The sequence below is a fragment of the Carcharodon carcharias genome, chromosome 11 (genome assembly GCF_017639515.1).
Source record: "Carcharodon carcharias isolate sCarCar2 chromosome 11, sCarCar2.pri, whole genome shotgun sequence".
Lineage (NCBI taxonomy): Eukaryota > Metazoa > Chordata > Chondrichthyes > Lamniformes > Lamnidae > Carcharodon > Carcharodon carcharias.
Genome location: NC_054477.1, coordinates 62,727,413 through 62,752,121, shown reverse-complemented (window position 1 = coordinate 62,752,121; position 24,709 = coordinate 62,727,413). Strand labels below are relative to the sequence as shown.

The following is a 24,709-nucleotide window of genomic DNA, read 5'->3' as shown; positions in this document are numbered from 1 at the left end:
CACAGCAGGCATTGAACTTATTGTCTCAGAGTACCACATCTTGTAAGCGACAACAGCAAGCTGTCAGAGGTGGAGCCTACAAGGTTCCTTCTCTGGACCAAACTGTCATAAGGAACCTTTTCCACCCCAAAAGCCATCACTCATAATTCTGTATTTCATGTTTCACCAGAATATGGGAGAGTATATTTCGACACCCAGGAGAAATAAGGTGACCATTGTTGCTATTTGTTTTATGATAAGAAAAGGGACTCTTAATTTGCATTCCATAGAGGATGCTAGGGAGAGTGAGCTGGTGAAAGCAGAATGGCTGATGAATTGTGAATGGAAAGATGTGGGCATGATGGCATAGTAACAGTAGTGACAAAGTGAGACACTTAAAGGTGAATACTTGAGTCTGATGTCACTTGCAGCCATCACTGAAGAGTCCTCCAAATATTGGTCCTTCTGATGTTTCCTTCCATGCTTCACTGCCTCCAAAGTAGCTTTGTTAAAGTCTTTATTGGATTGTAACAAACTTTGGGTTTTGAAATGTAACCAGTCTGATAGACACATCTGGCTTTCCATAGTCATGTGACTCTGCCATAAGGCAAGGACTGTAGGCTGCCATTTCTAGCCAGTTCAATAAAGTCTCACAAAGACAGATACTGAAGAAGACTGCTGTCCTTATACATTGAAACATGGTGTCAAAAAGTGGAGAAAAAATAGATTGTTGAACCCTGCAAATGATGCAAAGAAGACATTGAGAACCCAGGATCGCAGAAAGGTTCAAATCTGCAAAAGAAAACAAAGCTGCTGAAAAAAAGGACAAAAAGAAAAGCTGCAAATAAAATATTGGCTACAGAGAAGACAGAGTAAGAAAAACACAGAAAATTTCAAATCTGCAGAAAGCTACTGAAAACAGGACAAAGGAAAATCAAAGGCAATTAATTACTGCATGAGTAAAATGGCTGCAGTAAATTTTCCACTCCATCTCCAGTTGAATTGGAAAGTGATGCATGAAAAACTGGCAGTTTTTCCACTTACAATGGCAAAACAGTGAGATTGCAACAGACCTAAGTAACAAGTCTGAACTGATAAGAATAGCCACACTTTTAACAGTGCTGGGTAAGGACTCCTACAAAGTGTATACTACTCTAAATCTAACATGAGCAAAGAAAAAAGATAACAGATTTTGAAAGCCTTGAACACACATTTTGAACCCCAAGTGATTGTTACATATGAACGTTCTGTATTCAACATTAGAGTTTAGAGTGAAAATGAGACCATTGAACAGCCGTGACAGCAATGAGGCAGCTTGCAGAATCATGTGAATTCAGACAGCTAAATGATCTGATTAAAGATAGATTGGTCTTAGATATGAGAGACCCCTCTGTGCAGACCCCTTATCAGAGAGCAAATCCACTAAATGAAAAACTGATGCTAAAGAAAGTGTTAGATGTGTGTCGAAATGCGGAAGTTGTGAAACGGCAGAGCAGACCAGGAGATACACTATGCTGAGAGACAATCCAAGCCAAAAGAATGGAGCAATTGTAGACAAAGGGCAGGATGCAAATACTGCGGAGGACATGCACAGGAAAAAGGATTGCCCAGCATAGGGAAAGCAGTGTTTTAACTGCAAGAAGCAGAATCATTTCACTTGGTCAGAAAAAAGGAAACCAAGCCTTTGCAGATGGCCAATGAAGAGATATCAGCAGACGTGTCCGATGAAGAACTATACACCATACAACAGGTGTCAAGGTGACAAATAGTTTGGACTGTTACAATGATGACCACAGAGGGAGAGTATCAAGCAAACAAGAAGTGTCAGATAGACACTGGTGTGTCTTGCAACATTATGATCTTCACAGATCTGTGCAAAGTGGCTCAACATGGCGAACTGAAAATGAAGCCCTTGAAAGTGAGGTTGAGTCTATATGCTAGCATGATACTCATACCACGAGGACAGATTAGTTTGAGAGCCCAATGCAATGGCAAGAAGGAAGATCTGGAGTTTCAGATCATAGATGGGACACAATGGCCACTCATTTTAGCTGATGCATGTCTAAAGCTTGGACTGCTAATCCTGAATATGCCAACAGAGATTCACAACATGTCACAGTACATAAAACCAATGATGACAGAAGAGATCCTAGAGGAGCACAAGGATGTGTTTACAGGATTGGGATGTCTACCAGGACAATATCATCTAGAAATAGATAAGAGTGTAAGACCAATTCAGCATCTGCCAAGAAGAGTTCCAGCTGCCCTCAAATCAAGCCAAAAAGACAAGATTGAAGAGCTGAACAAGGGACAAATAATCAAAAAATTGACAACTCCTAAAGTCTGGATTAGCAGCATGGTAACAGTAAAACAACCTGGAAAGCTGTGAATATGCTTAGACTCAAAGCATCTAAATAAAGCGCTGAAGAGATCTCCCCACCCCATGCCATCCATCAAAGGAATTTTGCCACAACTTGCCAAAGCAGCGATATTCATTACACTTGACGCAAAGGACAGTTACTGGCAAGTGAGGCTGGATGAAAGCAGCAGCTTTCTAATGACATTCTGGGGGCTGTTTAGGAATACAGCTGTTCTAGCTGGGAGCGCATGCTGTTTGGCATTTCCATGGCTCCAGAAGAGTATCAACGCAGACAGCACGAGATAGTCAGTGATCTTCCCGGAGTGGAAGCCATAGTGATCTACTAGTCTATGGGTGTAGACACACAAGGGGAGAAGCCATAGCTGACCATGATCAGAATTTAATACGACTGCTAGAGAGAGCTCTCCAGATGAATCTGAAGTTGAAAAAGAACAAATTGCAACTGAAGATGCCCAAAGCCAAATACATAGGTCATGTATTGCCTGGACCCTGACAAGGTGAGAGCTGTAGCAGCGATGCTGCGACCAATAGATATGAATGCAGTGCAATGATTGGTTGGATTTGTGAACTATTTAGCTAAATTTTTTCCTAATTTGTCAGCTGAGTGTGAACCATTATTGTAAGCGATTTCCCCCCCCTCACTCCCACCCCCATTGTCCCCATGAACGGTATGACACCTGGTGAGAGGGGAAGTGATGTACATAAATAACAAATAACTGAGATAAAGAAACAAGTGTCTGAAGGAGTGGGGAGTGGAACATGCTGAATCTGTATTGTGGAGTTCAACTGATCATATTAACTCTTAAGGACTGGCATGAAGTTTGTTTGTAGTAATCTAAGTTTAAGTATTCTTTAATTCCTAGGCCTGGATTTTTCCTATGGCAGGCAGGTGTGGAGCCGATTACCGCCTGCGAACAGTTCCGTGCTGCCATTTTACGCGGGTGGGCCAATTAAGGCCCACCCAGTGTAATACACAGCTAGTAGTGCTACCTATGCAGGTGGGGGGAGGAGGGAGAGTTGGGGCCAGCTGCCTCAGGGAGATTGAATGGATATTAAAGTAATTAAAGGTTTAAATTAAAAATTTATTTAAACATGTCCCCTCATATGATTGTGTCACATGAGTGGGGACATGTTTTTATATCTATGAAAATTAATTAATTTATTTACTAAAAGCTTCAGGAAACCTCATCCCGCTCATGGATGAGGTTTCCTGAAAAACGCGAAGGCCGCTTGGCCTTTAGGTTGGACAGACAGCATTCTCAAGTGGCTCAATCGATTTTTTAATAGGCCGTTTACAGCTGATTCCGGTGTGCACCCGCTGAACGAAATATCGCGATGGGGCGCAATAACATCGGGATGCATGCCCGACGTCATTGCGCATCAGCGTGTCGGACCCGTCCCCACACGCCAACTGGAAGATTCTGCCCCTGAGGTCTGGCTATCTTGATTCCAAGCTTGTAACAGTATTAATGTGGTGTAACTACAATTGTTAAAGGAACTGAACAGATGAAAGCCTGCAAGTTGGTGCTCTAGATAAGATTAAATATTAATTTGTTAAGGTTAAAGTTATTGTTAAATTTGTAATGAACGTGCCATATGGGCTGGTTGCTTAGAAACCAAGAAGTTGGCGGAGGTGAGATTGTTGTCTTGTTAATCGTGTGAGGGCTGGCGAACAGAGAACTAGCTATGTAAGATGATCAAAAACTTGATGAGGCTGCCAAGAGACAACTGGCCAATTGCTGAACCTCGAGAAGGCAAGTTCGGCCTATCCAGAGCCCATCATGCGGGTAACGAGCACTGAGTGGGGTATAAGAAACTGTGCCCCGAGATGACGACGTAGTCTGACCAAGCACTTGGAGACCAGAAGGGGAAAACTGATCACTTCCTCTGTTCCGATTCTTGGGCAAGCCCAGGCAACCTTGCACATGTGGACATGTGAGTATAAGTCTTATTGAGTGTAAGAAGATTTTTTTTGAGTGCCGAAGAAACATGTTGTGCGCAAACAATAATTTTGGAGTCTTGAGTTGTTGATATCCAGAGGAAACCTCCGAACCAGAAAAGGGGATATTAACTTACAAAATGCGGTATTTTTGTAGGTTACATTACACAAGCTCACTGCCAAGGATGTGCAGTGGTATTGGGGCACAGAAGCAGAAACAGCATTAACTAAAATCAAACAACTAGTGATGACAATGCCAGTGCTATGATATCAATGATGAAGTCACCTTGCAGTGTAATACCAGCGAGACAGGTCTGGAAGCAACTCTGATGCAGCAAGGACAATCAGTTTGCATCCAGGGCACTAACACAAATGGAACAATGCTATGCTCAGATTGAGAAAGAGTGCCTATTGTTTTTGCCTGTGAGCATTTTCATCAGTACCTGATCGGGAAAGACAAAGCAACAGTGGAATCCAACCACAGGCCCCTTCAAAGCATTTTTTGCAAACCACTACTAACTGCTCCTAAGCAACTTTTAAAAAATTTATTCATGGGATCTGGGCATCGTTGCGGAGATCAGCATTTATTGCCCATCCCTAATTGCTCTTGTTCTGAGGCATTTAAGGGTCAACCATATTGCTGTGGGTCTGGAGTCACATGTAGGCCAGACCAGGTGAGGATGGCAATATTCCTTCTCTAAAGGGCATTAGTGAACCTGATGGGGCTTTGCAACAATCAGCAATGGTTCCATGGTCGTCACCAGACTTTTAATTCCAGATTTTTACTGAATTCAAATTTCACCATCTGTCATGGTGGGATTCAAACCCAGGTCTCCAGAGCATTAACCTCGGTCTCTGGGCATGACATTCAAGCAAGAAAAACAGATGTACATTGCAGACATGCTGTCAAGAGCAGTGCTCCTCATGAACAAAGTTGAGGAGGCTACAACAGAATGTGAAATCTTCCAGATTCAACGTGAAGCAGCAGCTAGACATGCTCTGGAAGCCATCAACCCAGGAGAGACATTGAATCTGACAGACAAGCACCTTGCTCAAATAAAACAAGCTACCTAACAAGATGCAACTCTACAAGTGCTACAAGAAGTAGAGTATCAAGGACATACCTGTGGTCACAAGAATAGATTTGGCATACTGAAATGAATTAACAGGAAGTAGAGTCATCATCCCTAAGGAGATGAGAGGAGAGATGTTGAAGTGCATCCATGCAAGCCACCAAGGAATTGAATCGACTCTAAAAAAGGCAAGGGATGCACTCTACTGGTCGAACATGACCATTAAAGACCACATTGGCCAGTGCGGTGTGTGTAACAAGTACCAAGCTAAACAAGCTAGGGAGCCGCTGAGAATGCATTCCACACACACCATGGATGAACCTGGGAATAGACCTTTTCACTTTGGCAGGAACTGATTATCTTATCACTGGAGACTACTATTCTGACTACTGGGTGTTAGCCCAGTTGGCTTCAACGATGACAGGAGAAAAAGTAGAATGCCTGAAAGTCCACTTCAGTCAGTACGGCATTCCAGACATTGTGATGAGTCACAATGGCCATTAGTTCACAAGTAAAAAATTCAGTCAATTCATAAAGGATTGGGAAATTCAGCACTACACATTATCTCCACACTATACGCAGTCGAATGGAAAGGCTGAGGTGGCAGTGAAAATCACTGAAGAACTCGTCAAGAAATCAAGCAAATCTAGCACAGACATATACAAGGCAATCCTTGAGTGGAGAAAAACAATGACTGAAGGCATGGAAAGTAGTCCTATCCAGAGACTAACATCATGCCGCAAGCAAACTAGTCCTCCAATAGCAAAAAAAATCTACTAAAACCAGAAGTAGGAACAGGTGTGAGTGAATAGATCAAGGTGAAATGATAGAAAGCCAAATTTCAGTTTGACAAGATTGCCAAACCATTGCCAGAGCTGAGCATTGGAGAGTCATTGAGGGCGCAAACCTTCAAAGCTCTCAACAGAAGTCAGCCCACGTGGAAACTTGGCACATGCATAGAGAAATTGTCACCTTGATCATACGCAGTGGAAGTGAACAACCAAATATACCAGCACAACTGTAGGCATATCCGAACAACTATCAAAGCTGTCCCTTCACAGCAATTGGGCAGTCAGAGAGAAGGGATCTCACCAGCTGTACTGAGTACAGAACTACCATCAATCCATATGTTATGACCGGTCCCTGGGTGATGTCTCCCAATTGGTTATGATCCCGGAAGAGGTAACCCAAATTGTTATACTCCTGGGTGAGGAGGGATGAACTGACTCCCCTTCTTTATTCGACCCCTTTAGTTAGTCACAACAAGGCTAATTTAAAAAGGATCCCTTCCCTTGTGGATACATTTTCCCAGTCCAAATGTATTCATGTTTCAAAAGGAGCCAATTTAACCAGGCTGTCTTGAGTCAAAGAGAGAGCGAGCTTACTAAACGCAAGAAAAAATAATAAAGACACAACGCACATACACAATTAGAAATGAGAATATTGATTCCAAAAATAAAAGTTAAAAAGCTATATGAATCAGTCCTTTGGCTTGTTTGTGAGGAGCAGATGGTAAGACGTTGTGGCTGTTAAGTTGGGGTGATTCCGGTAGTTTGATTTTGGTAGTTGAGCAGTTGGCTTTGGAGATTCTTGGTTCTGCAGGTTAGCTAATAGGAGTTGTCTTATTTCCTTTTTGACTGTGGCTTTGCTGACTTGTGACTTGCTTCCAGCAATCAGAGAGAGAAGACTTTTTTACCTGCAAGCAGAAGGATTTCCGGTTGGTGTTCTTCAGCTGTGACCTTCACAGCACACACACACACACACACGCACACACACACACCAGGACAGAACACCAGACTAGCACACAGAATGAGGGTTGCAGTTTGCTTTGTTAAAACCCCTTTCCTTGTTTTCTCCCTTCCAGGAATACACGTCTTTCACCCAGATGTATTTTCAACCCTGTTCATGTTCGGTCTGGGATATAACTCAACAGGTGTGGTTTCGGATGAGATGGTAATCATTTTCCATTATATCCGCAACCACAGGAGATTACAGTTCAGTTTGCATTGTATCTTTTCCTTTGAAGTGCCTCTGTCTGAAGTAGGTTGTGTCACATCTTTTAGGTGTGACATTCTGTTCTCTCTGAACTAGTTGGTCAAGTAATCCACAAAGGAATTTTCCAGCAAGTTGTTACCTTACAGTCTCAGCCAGTTTTTGTGTATGTGTCTTTTTAAAAAATGTCTTACCCAAAAGTTCAATATGTCTATAACTAATTTGGGGATAGGATCCATGGTCATGGCAGCAAGTCTCCAACAACCTCAGTGGAACAATAACAGTCACCAAGGCAACATGGGCCACGGGAACAGCCCTGGACAAATAACATCACCCAGACAAACAGCCAATATCAACACTCATGTGTTCCATTAAAAGACCACAGATTAAACACTATGTGTGCAATGCATGTTCAGAGACTGACTAGTGGAACAAGCAGTTGTTAATATGTGAGAACAGTGGGTGTATGGTGGGCAATTTGGGTAACTCACAGTCACACAGGATCATGCATGGAGATGTGTTTTTTGTTCAAGAGGAAAAGGGGGATGTTTGGGTTTTGGAATGTAACCAGTCTGATTGACACATCTGGTTTTCTGTAGTCATGTGACTCTGCCACGAGGCAAGCACTGTAGGCTGCCATTTCTATCCAGTTCAATAAAACCTCTCACAAAGACAAACACTGAAGAAAATTGCTGTCCTTATACATGAAACACAAACTAGCACTCACACTTAGTTGATTGTTAGGATATTAGCTGCTGTCAGGAAGAATATTGAGCTATGATCTGAGCTGCATGCTGACTAACCTGTTATTTACATCAACTCATCAGCCAGTTTTGCAAGCCAATGTAGCATAGCAGTAGTAATCTGCCACTTAGAGGAACATTCTTTGACCCTCTAACTTGAAGGATGAGTAAAATTATTCTTCAGTGGTAATTGAACCTTACATATCTTTCACAAATACTGGCAATTCTCAGTTGATGCCCCATGGCTCCTAAGGCTGTAAACTTAATAATGATTTACTGGTCCTCAGTGGGAAAAATGACTTTTTAAAATTCATTCATGGGTTATGGGTATCACTGGCTAGGCCAGCATTTATTGCCCATCCCTAATTGCCCTAGAAGGTGGTGGCGAGCTGACTTCTTGAACCGTTACAGTCCATGTGGTACAGTTTAACCCACAGTGCTGTTCGGGGGGTAGTTCCAGCATTTTGCAGCAATAAAAATGAAGGAACAGTGATATATTTCCAAATCAGGATGGTGCATGGCTTGGAGGGGAACTTCCAGGTGGTGGTGTTCCCAGGTGTCTGCTGCCCTTGTCCTTCTCAATGGTAGTGCGTTTGGAAGGGGCTGTTTAAGGAGGCTTGGCGATTTCCTGCAGTGCATCGTGTAGATAGTACATTCTACTGTCACTGTGTGTCAGTGGTGGAGGGAGTGAATGTTTGTGGATGAGCTGCCAATCAAGTGGGTTGCTTTGTTCTGGATGGTGTCAAGCTTCTTGATTGTTGCACTCATCCAGGCAAGTGGAGAGTATTCCATCACACTCCTGACTTGTGCCTTGTAGATGGTGGACAGGCTTTGAGGAGTCAGGAGATGAGTTACTCGCCGCAGGATTCCTAGACTCTAACCAGTTCTTGTAGCCACAGTATTTATATGGCTAGTCCAGTTCAGTTTCTGGTCAATGTTAACCCACAGGATAGTGCAGGACTCAGTGATGGTAATGCTATTGAATGTCAAGGGATTCCTGTTCCCGTTCTCACTAGCAATCTTCACCAGCATGGGACAAGGGTGCGGGTAGTGATCCTGCACCCTGCACTCCCAATCTGGCTTGCTCTATTGAGAGGGTAGGCATCTCCTAGCTGCCCTGCAATTTTCAGTGGAGGGGGTGGGGGAGGGGGTAGGGGAAAGCCATCTGGGGTTCCACCTGTCTTCATAATGGATGTCTGGCTGAGAGTCTAGACCAGTAAAGGTATGAGCTCAATGTGGATTCTGTCTTGACAAGTGAATTGCTGACTTTGCTTGATGGATTTCTTTAAGTGGTCATAATATGTTCTTGCCATGTCCTCGTCAATGTCTCAATGTTTATTTGGACAGGATTAAGACGTGCGAAGTACTTGAAGCCTCTGTTATCGATACTGTAATGGTCTGTCTGATTGACACTTTCATAGGGTTGTAGGAACAGCAGTTTTTTTTTAAAGAAAAACATTTCTGAATGGATTTTTTTCTCATTGTAATTATTTGGCTCATTGGCTATGTAAAGACTAGGTGAAGTGATATGGAAGGGGCATGAATATGGAGTATAAGGGGGGGTGGGTGGAAGAGTGGGAGACTCCTGGAGGATAGGAGGTCCCATGGGTGGGATAGTCAGAGGGTAGGGGGAGACCCCAGGGGGGTGGGGAGTCCCTTGTGAGTTGGGGGGGCGGGGGCGGATAGTTGGGGGGCTGGTCTGGGTCTGTACAATAGTTACCCAGAAGTTAGAAGTAATTTTAATTGGTGTAACCAGTTGGAACCATTCGAAGTTTGAGCTTAAAAACACATTTTCAGATGGATTCCCAGCGCAGGGCAATTGCCCAGGGAAAGTTTGCACTTCTGGGCGTTTGCCATGTAAACCTCACCTGTGAATTTCCAAAGTGGATTCCCTAGTGCACCTTTGGGGTATCGCCCCCATCCCCCAATCTGACGCTAGGGAGCTTGGAGGTTAAGGCCCATTATTTCTAAACTATAACCAAACCTCTCCCCCGAGCCAGTGCCAACCTCCCAGGAATCTGAAGCCCTTCCTCATGCAACATCTCTTCAGCCACACATTCATGATCTCCAACCTCCTATTTCTCTACTCACTAGTGCATGGCACAGGAGTATTCCGGAGATTACTGCCTTTGAGGTCCTGCTGGCTACTTTATTAGCTCTCTAAAATCTGCCCCCAGGACCTCATCCCTCTTTGAGATATCGTTGGTACTGATATGGACCATGGCTGCTGGCTATTTACCCTCCCCATTCAGAATGCTCTGCAGCCACACAGTAACATCTTGACCCTGGCACCAAGGAGGCAACACTATCTTGGATTCATATCTGCAGTTGCAGAAACATATGACGTGTCCAGAAACACTAACCTGCAGCCTAAGAAAAGGAATTTTATTTTCCTTCCTTTTTGGATACTCATTATGAGGGACCATTTGTGTTGAAAACTCTTTCTCATTTGAGGTAACCAATATCAGCATAAAGGATTTCCAACTCAGGTGTAAAATAATTAAGAGTTCCCTGTACTCTGCCCAACAATGTGCCCTAGCCCTACTCCACCAATATGACATTTTTCATTTCCTCAACAGCCATCCGGTACCCTTGCTTAATGGGACCGTCAATTTAGTACCAAAGAACTTTTAGTAGAGTCCGTTCAGCAGTTCTGCTTATTTACTCAGCAATAAGTTAGCCAACTTTCTCAAATAAAACAGCAAGCTCAAAATTGCTCTTCCCAAATCTCAAAAAATGCCGAAAGATTAACTTAAAATGCTGAGAACTATCAGTAAAAAGGGAATATTAAAACAAAACTAAGCTTTCAGTACAGATTGTAATTGTTACAAAGGCATTTGCTGTTTATTGAAAAGTCTGCCTCTATAAATGCTCAAGAGGACACGAAGGGAATGTCATATATATATATAAACTCATATGATTCTAATGTGATATTCGATTACACTGTCCATGTAGAATGTAAATCATTCATTCCACAGTTATTAAAACAAACAAAAAGTGGCTCAAATCATTTCTTAATAGAGCACTGGAAGGATCGTCCATCAACACATGTAGGTTAATAAGTACACAACATTTAAGAGAATTAATCAGGATTTTAAAATTGGGCTTTGAAGCCAGCAGTCAGCTAAATGGCATTGCAGTTTCATACCTACTGTTGACAAGTAGCCCTTTTGGTTTAGTTTTCTTAGCAAGTTTTTATGGAGGGATGAAAAGTGTTGAAAACATCGAGACAATAAAACATATTTAACAAGTTTTTCCACTGAGTGAATTAGATATTTTCATATATCACAAATGTAGAACTCTATCATCAAGTATTGCTGGTCAGTATATGAAAGAAAGTTTAACGTTTGATTTAAAGTTTGGAACTGATCTGAGTTGTTAACCTATCTTTCCAATTCTGGCCTACAATTGGCTGCAGGTAGGTAATACTACTCTTAACACAATTGGTTAAACTGCTAAAACAAGAACGTTCCGATATACCAAATAAAAATAATTTGAGTTAAATTATTACATTATTTTTGTTTTATCGTGACTTCCTCCACTGGTGAACTTGGCTAATTCCCACTAACATGTTTAATGAGAGCCATTATGAGAGGTAGACATAAAAATGCGACTAATTTGCTAATGGATGTGGATTGTGGGTGTCACAGGCTAGGCCAGCATTTATTGCCCATCCCTAATTGCCCTTAAGAAGGTGGCGGTGAGCTGCCGTCTTGAACCACTGCAGTCCCTATGCATTCTGCAGCAAGTGACTCACCTCCTGACTTCCCAAAGCTTTTCCACAAGGCACATGTTAGGAGTGTGATTGCATATTCGCCACTTACCTGTTTGAGTACAACTTCAGCAACACTCAAGAAGCTTGAGAACATCCAGGACAAAGAAGCCTGCTTGATTGGAACCCCATCTACCACCTTAAACATCCACTCCCTCCTCCACCATCAGCATAGCTACAAAGTGTACTACATACAAGATACATTGTAGAAGCGAACCAAGGCACCTTCCAAACCCATAACCTCTACCGCCACACCAGATTGAAAAGAGCAGCAAGCACACAGGAACACCACCACTTACAAGTTCTCCTCCAAGTCACACATCATCCTGACTTGGAAATATTTCGCTGTTCCTTCACTGTCGCTGGGTGAAAATCCTGGAACTCCCTGACAGCTCTGTGGGAATGCTTTCACCACACAAACTGCAGCTGTTCAAGAAGGCATCTCACATTTTTCCAAGGGCAATTAAGGATGAGCAATAAATGCCCACATTCCATGAATGAAATAAAAAAGACTGTTTAAGGCACAAAGCTGAGGCTGTTGGATGTTACAATGATTTAATAACCATTATTGTTTCACAAAGGCCACATTTGGAACATTAGAATTGATAGTTTCTGTAATTAATTGAATCAACTCTTGCTTCAAATACCAGTTTGTAGATAAGATGCATGGCATCTGTACAGTCCATTTTTTAAATTCATTTACAGGATGTGGGCATCACTGGCTATGCCAGCATTAATTGCCCATCCCTATTTGCCCTTGAGAAGTTGGTGGTGAACTACCTCCTTGGACTGCTGCAATCCCTGTGGTGTAGGTACACCCACTGGTGCTGTTAGGAAGGGAGTTCCAGGATTTTGTATCTGCTGCCCATGTCCTTCTAGATGGTAGTGGTTGTGGGCCTGGAAGGTGCTGCCTAAGGAGCCTTGATGAGTTTGTGTAGTGTATCTTGTAGATCGTATGCACTACTGTCACTGTTCGATGGTAGTAGAGGGAGTGAGTGTTTGTGGAAGGGGTGCCAAACAAGCAGGCTGCAATATCCTGGATGGTGTTAAGCTTCGAGTGTTGTAGGAGCCGCACTCATCTGGGCAAGTGGAGAGTATTCCATTATGTTCCTGACTTGTGCCTTGTAGATGGTGCACAGGTTTGGGGAAGTCAGGAGGTGAGATTCCTAGTCTCTGACCTGCACTTGTAGTCACAGTATTTATACGGCTGGTCCAGTTCAGTATCTGGTCAATGGTAACCCCCAGGATGTTGATAATGGGGGATTCAGCAAAGGTAATGCATTGAATGTCAAGGGGCAATGGTTAAATTCTCTCTCGTTGGAGATGGTCATTGTCTGGCACTTGTGTGACGTGAATGTTACTTGCCACTTGTCAGCCCAAGCCTAGGTATTGTACAGGTCTTGCTGCTTTTGGACATGAACTGCTTCAGTATCTGAGGAGTCATGAATGGTGCTGAACATTGTGCAATCATCAGTGAACATCCCCAATTCTGACCTTATGATGGAAGGTCATTGATGAAGCAGCTGAAGATGGTTGGGCCTAGGACACTATCCTGAGGAACTCCTGCAGTGATCTCCTGGAACTGAGATGATTGACCTCCAACAACCACAACCTTTGTGCTAGGTATGAGTCCAACCAGGCAGAGAGTTACCCGCCCCCGCACCGCCCAACCCCCCCCCCCCCCCCCCCCCCCCCAAGGTTCCCTTTGACTCCAGTTTTGCTCGGGCTCCTTGATGCTGCACTCAGTCAAATGCTGCCTTGAACAAAGAAAAGTACAGCACAGGAACAGGCCCTTCGGCCCTCCACGCCTGTGCCGATCATATTGCCCGTCAACTAAAACATTTTGCACTTCTGGGGTCCGTATCCCTCTATTCCCATCCTATTTATGTATTTGTCAAGCTGCCACTTAAACACCACTATCGTACCATCTCCTCTGGCAGCGAATTCCAGACACCCACTACCCTGTGCGTAAAAAACTTGCCCCGCACATCTCCTCTATAGTTTTCTCCTCTCACCTTAAATTTATGTTCCCTAGTAATTGACTCTTCCGCCTTGGAAAAAAGCTTCTACCTACTCTGTCCATGCCACTCGTAATTTTGTAAACTTCAATCCGAGTTTCTCCAACCTCTCCTCATAGCTAATAACCTCCAGACCAGGCAGCATCCTGGTAAACCTCCTCTGCACCCTCTCCAACACCTCCATATCCTTCTGGTAATGTGGCGTCCAGAATTGCACACAATATTCCAAGTGTGGCCTAACCAAGGTTCTATACAGCTGCAGCATGAATTCCCAACTTTTATACTCAATACCCCTGCCAATGAAGGCAAGCATGCCATATGCCTTCCTGACTACCTTATCCACCTGCGTTGCCACTTTCAGTGACCTGTGGACCTGTACACCCAGATCCCTCTGCCCGTCAATGCACTTAAGGGTTCTGCCATTTACTGTATAATTCCTGCCTGTATTAGACCTTCCAAAATGCATTACCTCACATTTGTCCGGATTAAACTCCATCTGCCATTTCTCCGCCCAAGTCTCCAACCGATCTATATCCCATTGTATCCTTTGACAATCCTCTTCACTATCTGCAAAACCTCCAACCTTAGTGTCGTCTGCAAACTTACTAATTAGCCCAGTTACATTTTCCTCCAAATCATTTATGTATACTACAAACAGCAAAGGTCCCCAGCACTGATCCCTGCGGAACTCCACTAGTCAGAGCTCTCCATTCAGAAAAGCAATCTTCCACTGCTACCCTCTGTCTTCTATGACCAAGCCAATTCTGTATCCATCTTGCCAGCTCACCTCTAATCCTGTGCGACTTTACCTTCTGTACCAGTCTGTCATGAGGGACCTTGCCAAAGGCCTTACTGAAATCCATGTATATAACATCCACTGCCCTTCCATCGTCGATCATCTTTGTCACTTCCTCGAAAAACTCGATCAAGTTAGTGAGACACGACCTCCCCTTCACAAAACCATGCTGTCTCTCACTAATACGCCCATTTGCTTCCAAATGGCAGTAAATCCTGTTACAAATAATCTTCTCCAATAATTTCCCGACCACTGACTTAAGGCTCACTGGCCTGTAATTTCCTGGATTATCCCTGCTACCCTTCTTAAACAATGGAACAACATTAGCCATTCTCCAGTCCTCTGGGACCTCACCCGTAGCCAATGAGGATACAAAGATTTCTGTCAAGGCCCCAGCAATCTCCTCCCTTGCCTCCCTCAGTACTCTGGGATAGATCCCATCTGGCCCTGGGGACTTATCCACCTTAACATTCTTCAAGACGCCTAACACCTCTTTTTTGATCTCAACATGATCCAGGCTACCTACACACTCTTCCCTAGACAAATCGACCGCTAAGTCCTCTTTGGTGAATACTGATGAGAAGTATTCATTTAGTATCTCTCCCATTTCTTCTGGCTCCACACACAGATTTCCACCTCTGTCCTTGAGTGGGCCTACCCTTTCCCTGGCTACCCTTTGCTTTTTACATATGTACAAAAAGCCTTGGGATTTTCCTTAATCCTGGTTGCCAGTGACTTTTCATGACCCCTTTTAGCCCTCCTGACTCCTTGCTTAAGTTTCTTCCTACTTTCTTTATATTCTCCACGGGCTTCATCTGTTCTACGTGGATGTCTAATCTGTGACACCAGTCAAGATTAGAGCCAGAGATTAATATAAAAACCAGTCTCATTTTGAAATACCTGCTCCTCTGTCACAAACACAAGCTCTTAAACACCAATTCTCCATTGTTAGCACAAATTGCCTTGCTCGCAAATACCAGCTTCCCAGTTTCTAGCATATAAATGAACATGGTGCAAATTACATTGAGACATATACTAACTTTGTACAACACTGATGCATTGTGGCCTAATGTATGCTGTAGCTGAAAATGGATAAATTACTAGAATAAATCTTTCAACATTTGTTGCAACTTCATTCAAAATGCTAAACACCATCTGCCAGACCTTGATTTTTCTTCATTTTTAATAAAGGCAATGCCTGACTACAGCAGAACCTGGGCAACATATAGAGTTGGGCTAATAAGTGTCAGCTAGTGGTCAGTTTGAAAAAAAGAAAATGCACAGCTATCTCCATGGCTTTCAATCGCAGCACCATTACCATGTCCCTGATTATCAACATCTTTGTGATCACCACTGACCAGAACTTAAACAAGACCAGTCATGTCAATACATGTCTGCAAGCAAGAGCATGGCAGAGGCTGGGTATTCTGTGATGAGCGTCTCATCTCTTGACCTGGCAAAGTCTAGCTAATGCTCCAGTTAATAGTACAATGGAATTCTTATCGCTTGCTTTGATGGATGGAACGCTAACATAATTCAAAATGCTCAACACCATCCAGGTCAGAACAATCTGCTTGATTTGGATGCCACTGGATTCATAATATAACCCCTCCATCACTGGTGCATTGTGGCTGCAATTGATCTTGTGGGAGTTGGTTAGCTCAGTTGGCTAGATCGTGATGCAGAATGACACCAACTGTGCAGTTTCAATCCCTGCATCAGCAATAGTAGTGGTAGTTCATGGAAGCCTGCCACCTTGCCTTGCCCTATGCTTTTTGAGTGGTGCCACTCAAGCTATATATAACAAATTGTCTCTCTCAAGTGGAGAGATGCGGCCAGGGTCCTTTTTGGACTATGGCTAATTACTATGTATGATCTATAGGACGCACTTCAGCAGTTCACCAATTCTTCACTAGCTATTTCCTCCCTTGCAACCTCTACCTTCATCAGTACTGGATGAGCCAGAATTGCTCTGCTTAAGATGGCTGTGCCTTCACCTGCAAAACCCCAAAGCTCTGAAATTCCTTTTCCTCAATCTCTCTGCCTCTCTTTCCTCCTCTAAGATGCTTCTTAAAACCTACCTTTTGACCAATCCTTTGGTCATATACTGTAATATCTCCATATGTGGCTTGGTGTCAAATTTTGTTTGAATATGCCTTGAAATGTTTTACAACGCTAAAGACACTTTATAAATAAAAGCTGTTATGATTTCTTGTCCTCCCAGATTTATACTATCCCTTCATGTCACTGGGTCAATGTCACAGATTTCCCTCCTTCACACCATTGCTGCAGCATCATCATCACAAGTAACTGGGTGGCTCACCTTGTCAGCGGAACTAAGAATGACAGTAAATAAGACGACAATAAGCCTTTGCAGTACCACCCACATCTCAACATTTATTTCTAAACTGTCCAGGTCATTGATGGAAGCAAGGACAAAAATCCATCTTCCAAGGGAGTTACATATATGCTCAACAAATCATTTATCACACAGAGTCCCTTGCAGTCTACTGTGGCGGAGATCATCACCAGTCCAAGGGGACCAATTGAGTTCATCTACAACAATTTAATTGTTATTTATGTTTTTCTGATTAATTTTACCCTCTAGACAAGCACCACCTCACATCATTACAAATTTCATCCGTCGCAGATGTACTTTTACAATTGGTTCTAATCTGGAGACTCTGAAGTACCTGTCCAACTCCCTTGTAAAATTATTAATGGAATCAGCTTCCACCATCCATCAAGTAGAGTTTTCCAGATCCTGACAACTCTTTTGCCAATAATTTTAAAAATCTGTGTCCTCTGTTTATTGACCCACTCCCTACACTATCAAAACCTCTCAACATCTTTAACAGCTTCATTAGACCCTTCTCAATTCTGAGGATAACAGTGCTAACTTTTCCAACCTCCTTAATCTTTCACTGGTAACATCCTAGTAAACTTCCTCCATAACATTTCTAAGGCCTTTTTATTTTTTCTGAAGTATGGTGCCAGAATTGTTCACAATACTCCAGCTGAAGCCTAATCAGTGATTTACAAAATTACACTATGGTCTCTTTACTTTCATATTACAAACCTCTCTTTCTAAACCCAACTAATTTGTGTGCTTTTTAACCATTTGCCTGGCACCTTTAAAGAATTGTGTATACAGACACCTGTTCATCTGCACTTTTCAAAATCGTGCCATTTATAATTTACTGTGTTTCCATATTAGACCTCTTAAAGTGCAGCACTTTACACTTCTCCACTTTGAATGCCATCTACCATGCTTCTACCTTTTTTCACTATCCTGTCTATGAAATTCTGAAGACTATAACTTTCCTCATCACTATATTCTACTTTGATACACTTTGTATCATCTGCAAGCATTATAATGCTGCTCCTTACTCCAAATCTAGATCGTTTTGTAAAATTTGAAGAGTCAAGGACCCAAAACTGATCCTTTGGGAAATGTCCCTGCAAATCACCGCCCAGTCTGAGAAACACCCAACCGCTCAACACCATTTATTTCCTGTCACTGAGCTCATTTCAAATATTACCAACAAAAAAAAATCAGTGAATTTATGATTAGTGGTTTATGCAGTAATCCCAGGATTTTAATCTCTGGGAACATTTTACCACTCTAATCTTTAGACTCATCAGTAATACTCAGCAACTATCCCACTTGCTGAGACTATACAGTAACATGGTGAAATAAAAAAAAGCCTTTGAAAACCAATTATCAAAATTCTAACTTGGGTAAGTGACTTATGCTGAATGAAAGTGTTCAGATTTGAAACTGATAAATGCTTTAGTACAAGTGAATAGTTACTTCCAAAAATTTGATATCCCTGTTCAGTTTCAGGTATACAGTCAGTATGATACTTCTGTACATCCAGAGCCACAGTGGGAAATATTCAGTAAAATGTATTAGAACTAAGAAAAAAAAATCAACTTTCTGATTACATTACAATGAAGACAGTTTTAGCAGTTCCAACTGGGACCAACAAACTCAGCATATATCACGGATACAGCTTGGGAAGTTCCTGGTCTTGAAGGTTCATCTACTTAGAGGATAAACTCACTGCATAGAATTACACTAAGCATGCTGCCAGCCATTCTGTTTCTCATCTTAACTGCCTGCTTCAACAATAAAAACATAGGATGATCAATGCATTAAGGACTGAAGGTCAATCCAGTGTTTTTAAATGTGCAATTACGTCTTGTAAAATAACACCCTTATGTTCACCACATAAATTAGAGTTTACAGAAGGGTGCACAATTGTTCTATTGGAAAGGTTTTTTGCCATGTTCATCATCTTTCAGGAGGGAATATTTACTATCCAGCAGCTACTACATCTGTTGAAGCGGGAAGTCTTGCAGTTCTTACAGTATGGATTATTTTTAAAAATAGATTTGCACAGGTGTTGGAATAATGAGATTTATTCCATCATCCTCCAAGTTCAAATATCTTACAATGACAGTGCCTCTTGAGCATTTAAGACAAGAAGCTGCAAAGCAACAAGAACAAATTTTTAAAAAGCTTTATTTATATCTCAATATTAATATTCAGCACTGCATTGAACTCCAAATCATTCCATGGTGCATTATAAATTGAGATTCAATGTTATGTAAGCAACACTAAGAATACACTACAAAGAGACAAACAAAAACAAATCATGGTTAGTATCAAATCTGATACCTCATGTATTCTTATATTCTCCATATGATAAGGTTGCTTTAATTGTAAAGGTCCTGAAGAATAGCCTATTCACCTGTGATAACGGTGACAAGGAATTATTTATCCATTCCCAAATTAATGATGAAAATTTAGCAAATTCAAGTGCTTTACAGAAATAGTCCACAGTTAAAACCTGTGGAATGGGATTAGAACAATAAGAACATTTCAATTCCACGCAAAAGACTGTTAGACGATGGATAATGAATTTGACTTTTTGTTTTCTTTGTATAATGTTGTGGAGTTAAATGTTTATACTGGTATTTTCAGGTTCCTCATTTTAACAACTGAGGTATTTTACACAATAATAACATAGCAAAAGATTGACAGAGGTTGAAATCCTTGCTTCGCAACTTTATGGTCACAGTTTTGAGTTTGTTTTGGCTGTTAACTGACTCTGCCCAAAATATTTATATGGAGTTTTGTTAATCCTCAACAACTTGAAGGAAGAACTTGTGATGGTTCAATGCCTCCAGGAATGGTGGTAAAATTATGGAATGACATTTAGTCTCAGCCTAGGGTAAATCAAAATTATACAACAGCAAGCATCAAGATGCCAGGCTTTCTGGATTTTCTATTTACTGTACAAAATGATACCAATTTGTAATTAAACTATTTTTAGTACAGCAAAATCCATACCTTAGATACCTAAATTGCCTTCTCAATGTTTCATGAAAAAATAGTCGGATCTTGACATTAGTCGACGTTAAGAAACTGCCATGATATTTTTAGAAAGAATCCCATCCCCAGTGCCATGTTTCAAGTTACTGTAGCCATTTTGCTACAATGGGTGACATTATTCCTTATTTTTAGTACAGTTGTATGGCTTCCACCAATGTGAGAACTGCAGCACTTTCTTCCTCTGATCATCAAAGTTTTCTCTGATTGGCTTCATCCAACATCTTGGCTCCAGGTCTAACATGCCTCCAATTATTTCCTTTAAAGATAAAACAAGCAGTTTACGTCAATGTTTCTTCTGCAAACCTTTATAAATTGTATTTTATTCTCCTCGTGTTACTCTATTTCCCATTTGTCACCCCTATCCCACTCACAATACTTTGACAACTGGGTCAAGGTCAACTTCCTCCCTCTCGTCTGAGATGCTCACTGAGTGCACCCCAAGTTCCCCTTCACCTTCTAATAAGATAGCAATTACTGAAATTTTAAGTCCCACCCTTTATAGTTATTTTGTGATTAAAGAACTTAATTAGCATCAAGGTCTCCTTTTCTATTTTTGATAGCTTTGTTCTTTACAGTTACAGTACCTTCATTTGGGTGACTCTGGTAATGCAGTGAACTTCAGTCCCAAATCTATGCTCTCAGCTTCAATGTGCTTGTGAAAAAAGTTGGCATGCTATCTGACTAACTGTTATTAGTTTCATAGCCAAACTCCTTTTTGTATCACACCTTTCATTAATCATTCTGCTTGCATAGAAGGAATTTAATTGAATGAATGTGAAGTAATAAATTTGGGAGAAAAACAACAAATGGGAATATATACATAATGGAAAGATAGGAGACTAAAAATTTGATGGCCTTCAAAAATGGGAGTGCGGATCTCGATGCTTGATTAACCCATGCCCGTTCAAAGTAATGCAGGCAGCATGCAAACTTTGGGCAGCTAGTGTTAAGGGTGCTGAGTGGTTGCCTGCCTCAACAGGGGGTGCAAATTCGAACGAGGTAGCACCACTTAAAGCCAGCCTCTTAAACGTACATTCTGCCAACAGCAAGAGCAAAAATGGTGAAAAGGCAATTAATGCGCAGGGAGAACATCGAAAAATGGCCGTGGAGCATGCCCCAAAATTCTGCGATCAGCAGAAGGCTTTGGTGCAGGAGGTGCACAAGAGGAAAGATGTTCCCTTCTCTTAGTGGGTGCTAGGAGGCCCTCTAGGCAGATACTAAGCAAACAGAGAAAGCACGTAGGCAACCATCACAAATCAAGGCCCAAGGACCTGGACGCAATGCTGCAAGAAGTTTAATGATCTCACAAGTGGTCAAGGTTAGTGTATGCAAGGTATATCATCACAAATGAAGAACTAGCCTCACACACTGTTCCATTTTACTAATGAAGGATTCTCTCTCACACTGCCCCCTTCACTCAACTACCAACAGTCTCTATCAAGTAACTCATAACCCACATTCATAGCTTCATCTCACCCTCACACACTTAACACTGCCGAAAGTTGCACACTACGTCTCATAGCTTGCACACGCTTCTAGCTATTTAAGTGTGGGAGACACATCACCCAAACACATTGGATCACATTCACTAACAGTTCTCTTTCTCTTACTGGACAAGATGGTGCATAAACAGATGCAGCAGCACCTAATTAGTGAAGGGCAGGCACAGTCACAAGTCCTCACCTCCATGGAGGAGATGGTACTGGCAATCATGATCAGAGGTGGGCTGAATACCATGAAATATGATGGTATGTTCCTACCTAATCCACCTTCTCATATCCTACTTCCATCTTATCCCACAATCTCTTCTGATTTACATGCTGCAGAAGGCATAAGCATACAACTCTTGCTTCCCCTCGCTACCCTTTGTTAAGCCTAATCCTACCCATATGCCTTTATACTTTCAGATACCAAAGAATTGTCGCCAACTGATCAGGCAGTGGTGTGGAAGGCTGAAGTCTTAGATCAACAAGAGACAGAAGAAACACTGTCGTAAAAGCAAAATACTGCAGATGCTGGAGATCTGAAATAAAAATAGGAAGTGCTGAAAAACTCAGCATGTCGGCAGCATCTCTGGAGAGAGAAACAGAGTTAATGTTTCAAGTCCAATATGGCTTTTCTGTGGAACTGAAGAGAGGTAAAAATATGATGGGTGTTATGCTGCTGAAAAAGAGGAGGGGGCATCAGGTGGAACAAAAGGTAAGGTCAAGGGTAGGTTAGAGGGCGGGGGGATTAAATATCAAAGATGTCAAGAACAAAGGGCAAAGGAGTTAATAGCAGAATAAAAATCAGCTGAGTTTGAAAGCAAAAACATGAAAACAAGATACAAATTGGCACTTGGGGTGGGAGAATTCAAAATGGAGGTTAGAGTTCATTGTCTGAAGCTATTGAACTCAATGTTGAGTCTAGAAGACTGTAAAGTGCCTAACTGGAACATGAGGTGTTGCTTCTCCAGATTACATTGGGCTTCATTGGAACATTGCAGCAGGCAGAGGACAGAAATATGAGCATGACAGCAAGATGGTGAATTGAAATGGCAAGCGACCGGAAGGTTGGGCTCATGCTTGCAGACTGAGCGAAGGTGTTCCACAAAGTGGTTACCTAGACTGTGTTTGGTCTCCCCGATGTACAGGAGACCACATTGTGAGCAGTGAATGCAGCATGCTAAATTGAAAGAAGTACAAGTAAATCACTACTTCACCTGGAAGGAGTGGACAGTGAAGAGGGGAGGTAATGGGAATGCACTGTCACTTGGTCTCACATTTGCAGACAGCAATTCAGACAATAACATCACACAAACCTTAAAGGGTACCATAGATTTAGGGTGTACACGGGTGCCAGTTCCACAGAGGATAAAATCACACACAGGTTCTGCTGCAAGAGACTCAGGTGAGGACTTTGATGGGGCAAGCACATAGAAATGCTCGGTGCATTGACAGGCTTGCCAAAAGCTTGCCATCACTGTGAAGGAGCCTGGAGAAATCCAGCTCCAACACAGCACAGGGCTTTGTGCAGAGCATGGTACCCATTCTTTCTAGCATTGGGGGTGGTGGTCAACTCCATGAGAGCATCTACAGACCCAACTATGATGCAGTGTCTGATGTTCAGCTTTCATTGCAGCTCAAGCCACCCAACATCTGAAGGCTGCAGTGGAAGCTTGGACTGAGGTCATGAAATCTAGGTGTGCTGTGATGAAGACTCAGACTGGTGCCATCATGGCTGCAGGTATCAGTGCTCAAAGGGGCTTGCAGGCTCACAGAAGTCTATCAATTTGTGCTGCAATAGTTTCCTTGGATTTCTGAGGCATTACCCTGGAAGAACAGCAGTGGCTCCACAGAGCACATACCTGCTGTCCTCTCTCAGAATGATAGCATTTGTGCTCTCACCACTGCCACGCCACCAGTGCCCATGCTATTGCTTGTCAGCCAGCTAGCCAGCCAGCCCAAACTCCTGCCACTCATGTCAAGGTGGCGCAGTTCAAAGCTGGGTCTTCTAGGCCACACACTGCTCGAAGAGTTCTACAAGGCCCACTGAAAGTCAGCAGCCTTCCACCAGCCAGCCGGTAGCAACTGCAGTAGCACTGCAAAGGAATACTAGGCCAGACAAAGGCATATGGAAGACAGGCATCAAGGGAGTACACAAGGGTGATTAGTTGAGTCTTATATGAAATATTCAATGTTTTGCTAGATAAAGTTGGTATGGAATGCTGTTTTGTGGTGGCTTTTAACTCAGGATTGTGGTCAAGAGAACACTTACAGCCCATAACAAGGGATGGTAGGTGTGGGACTGTTGTATAATGGGGATCCTGGGAATTTTGTTCACAGGAATTGAAGTTAAGTGAGATGCTCATGGACAGAGCATCCAAAAGGTGGCTGTGCCAGCAGCTGCCTCCTTCTGAAATGGTCATTAAATCCCTGGTGGGAAGGGCTGTGCCCTCATGGTACCAAGCTTGTGGAGGATGTGGCAGACTACCATCTGGCTAAGACACATGTGCACTCCCTTTCATTCCATGGCCCAAAGGGGACGGCTACCATAGCATCCACTTCTGAGAGCAAGTGGTGTGCTCAGAGTCCTTGCAGTCACAAAGAACACCTTTCCCAAGTGCAGAACCTCTACCTGCAGACTTCAACTATAACCAACTCTTCAAAATATTTAGAACTTTCATGAACTCAAACAGAGCCAGTAGAAAGTAAGGAGCAACAAACCTACAAGTTGATGACGATCTCTTTAAAGCACTGGTGGGGGCCCCTCCCTGCTGCTGAACACATATTCAGCCGCGCGAGGTTAAGAGAGGGTGTTAATTAGTACGGCAAAATCAAAATTGCCAGCGCTGGAGTCAAATCAATGTTGCACATTGACCAACGTCACAATCTGTTTACTCTGCACACCTCTGATGTACACTTCTATTGCCAAGGTGGTGTTCAGCTAGAATATCATTTAGTACCAAATCAGCACTTGCAGCATTGAAATTACAGCCACAAAGAAGCCCAATATTGTGGCCTCGAAATTATGTGGATGGGGTATAGGAGAGAATTGCATAATTAGGGATAGACTATTTCCTCTCAGTGACAAGAGGCCTTTATTTTAAAATGTTTACTAAGAGATTGAGAGGTTAG

General features: G+C 42.4%; 1 protein-coding gene across 6 annotated transcripts in view; it reads right to left on the bottom strand.

Annotated features, from left to right (window-relative positions):
- Positions 1-24,709, bottom strand: part of cwf19l2 (CWF19 like cell cycle control factor 2) — a 266,997-nt gene that overhangs the window by 14,250 nt on the left and 228,038 nt on the right. For 5 of the 6 annotated variants that reach the window (XM_041198939.1, XM_041198940.1, XM_041198943.1 and 2 more), the window contains one exon: positions 19,204-20,349. In XM_041198939.1, coding sequence (XP_041054873.1) covers positions 20,209-20,349 — 141 coding nt within the window. In that variant the 3' untranslated portion in view covers positions 19,204-20,208. Of the gene's footprint in view, positions 1-19,203; positions 20,350-24,709 lie in introns of those variants that run through there. The other variant, XR_005944421.1, reaches the window with a different exon arrangement.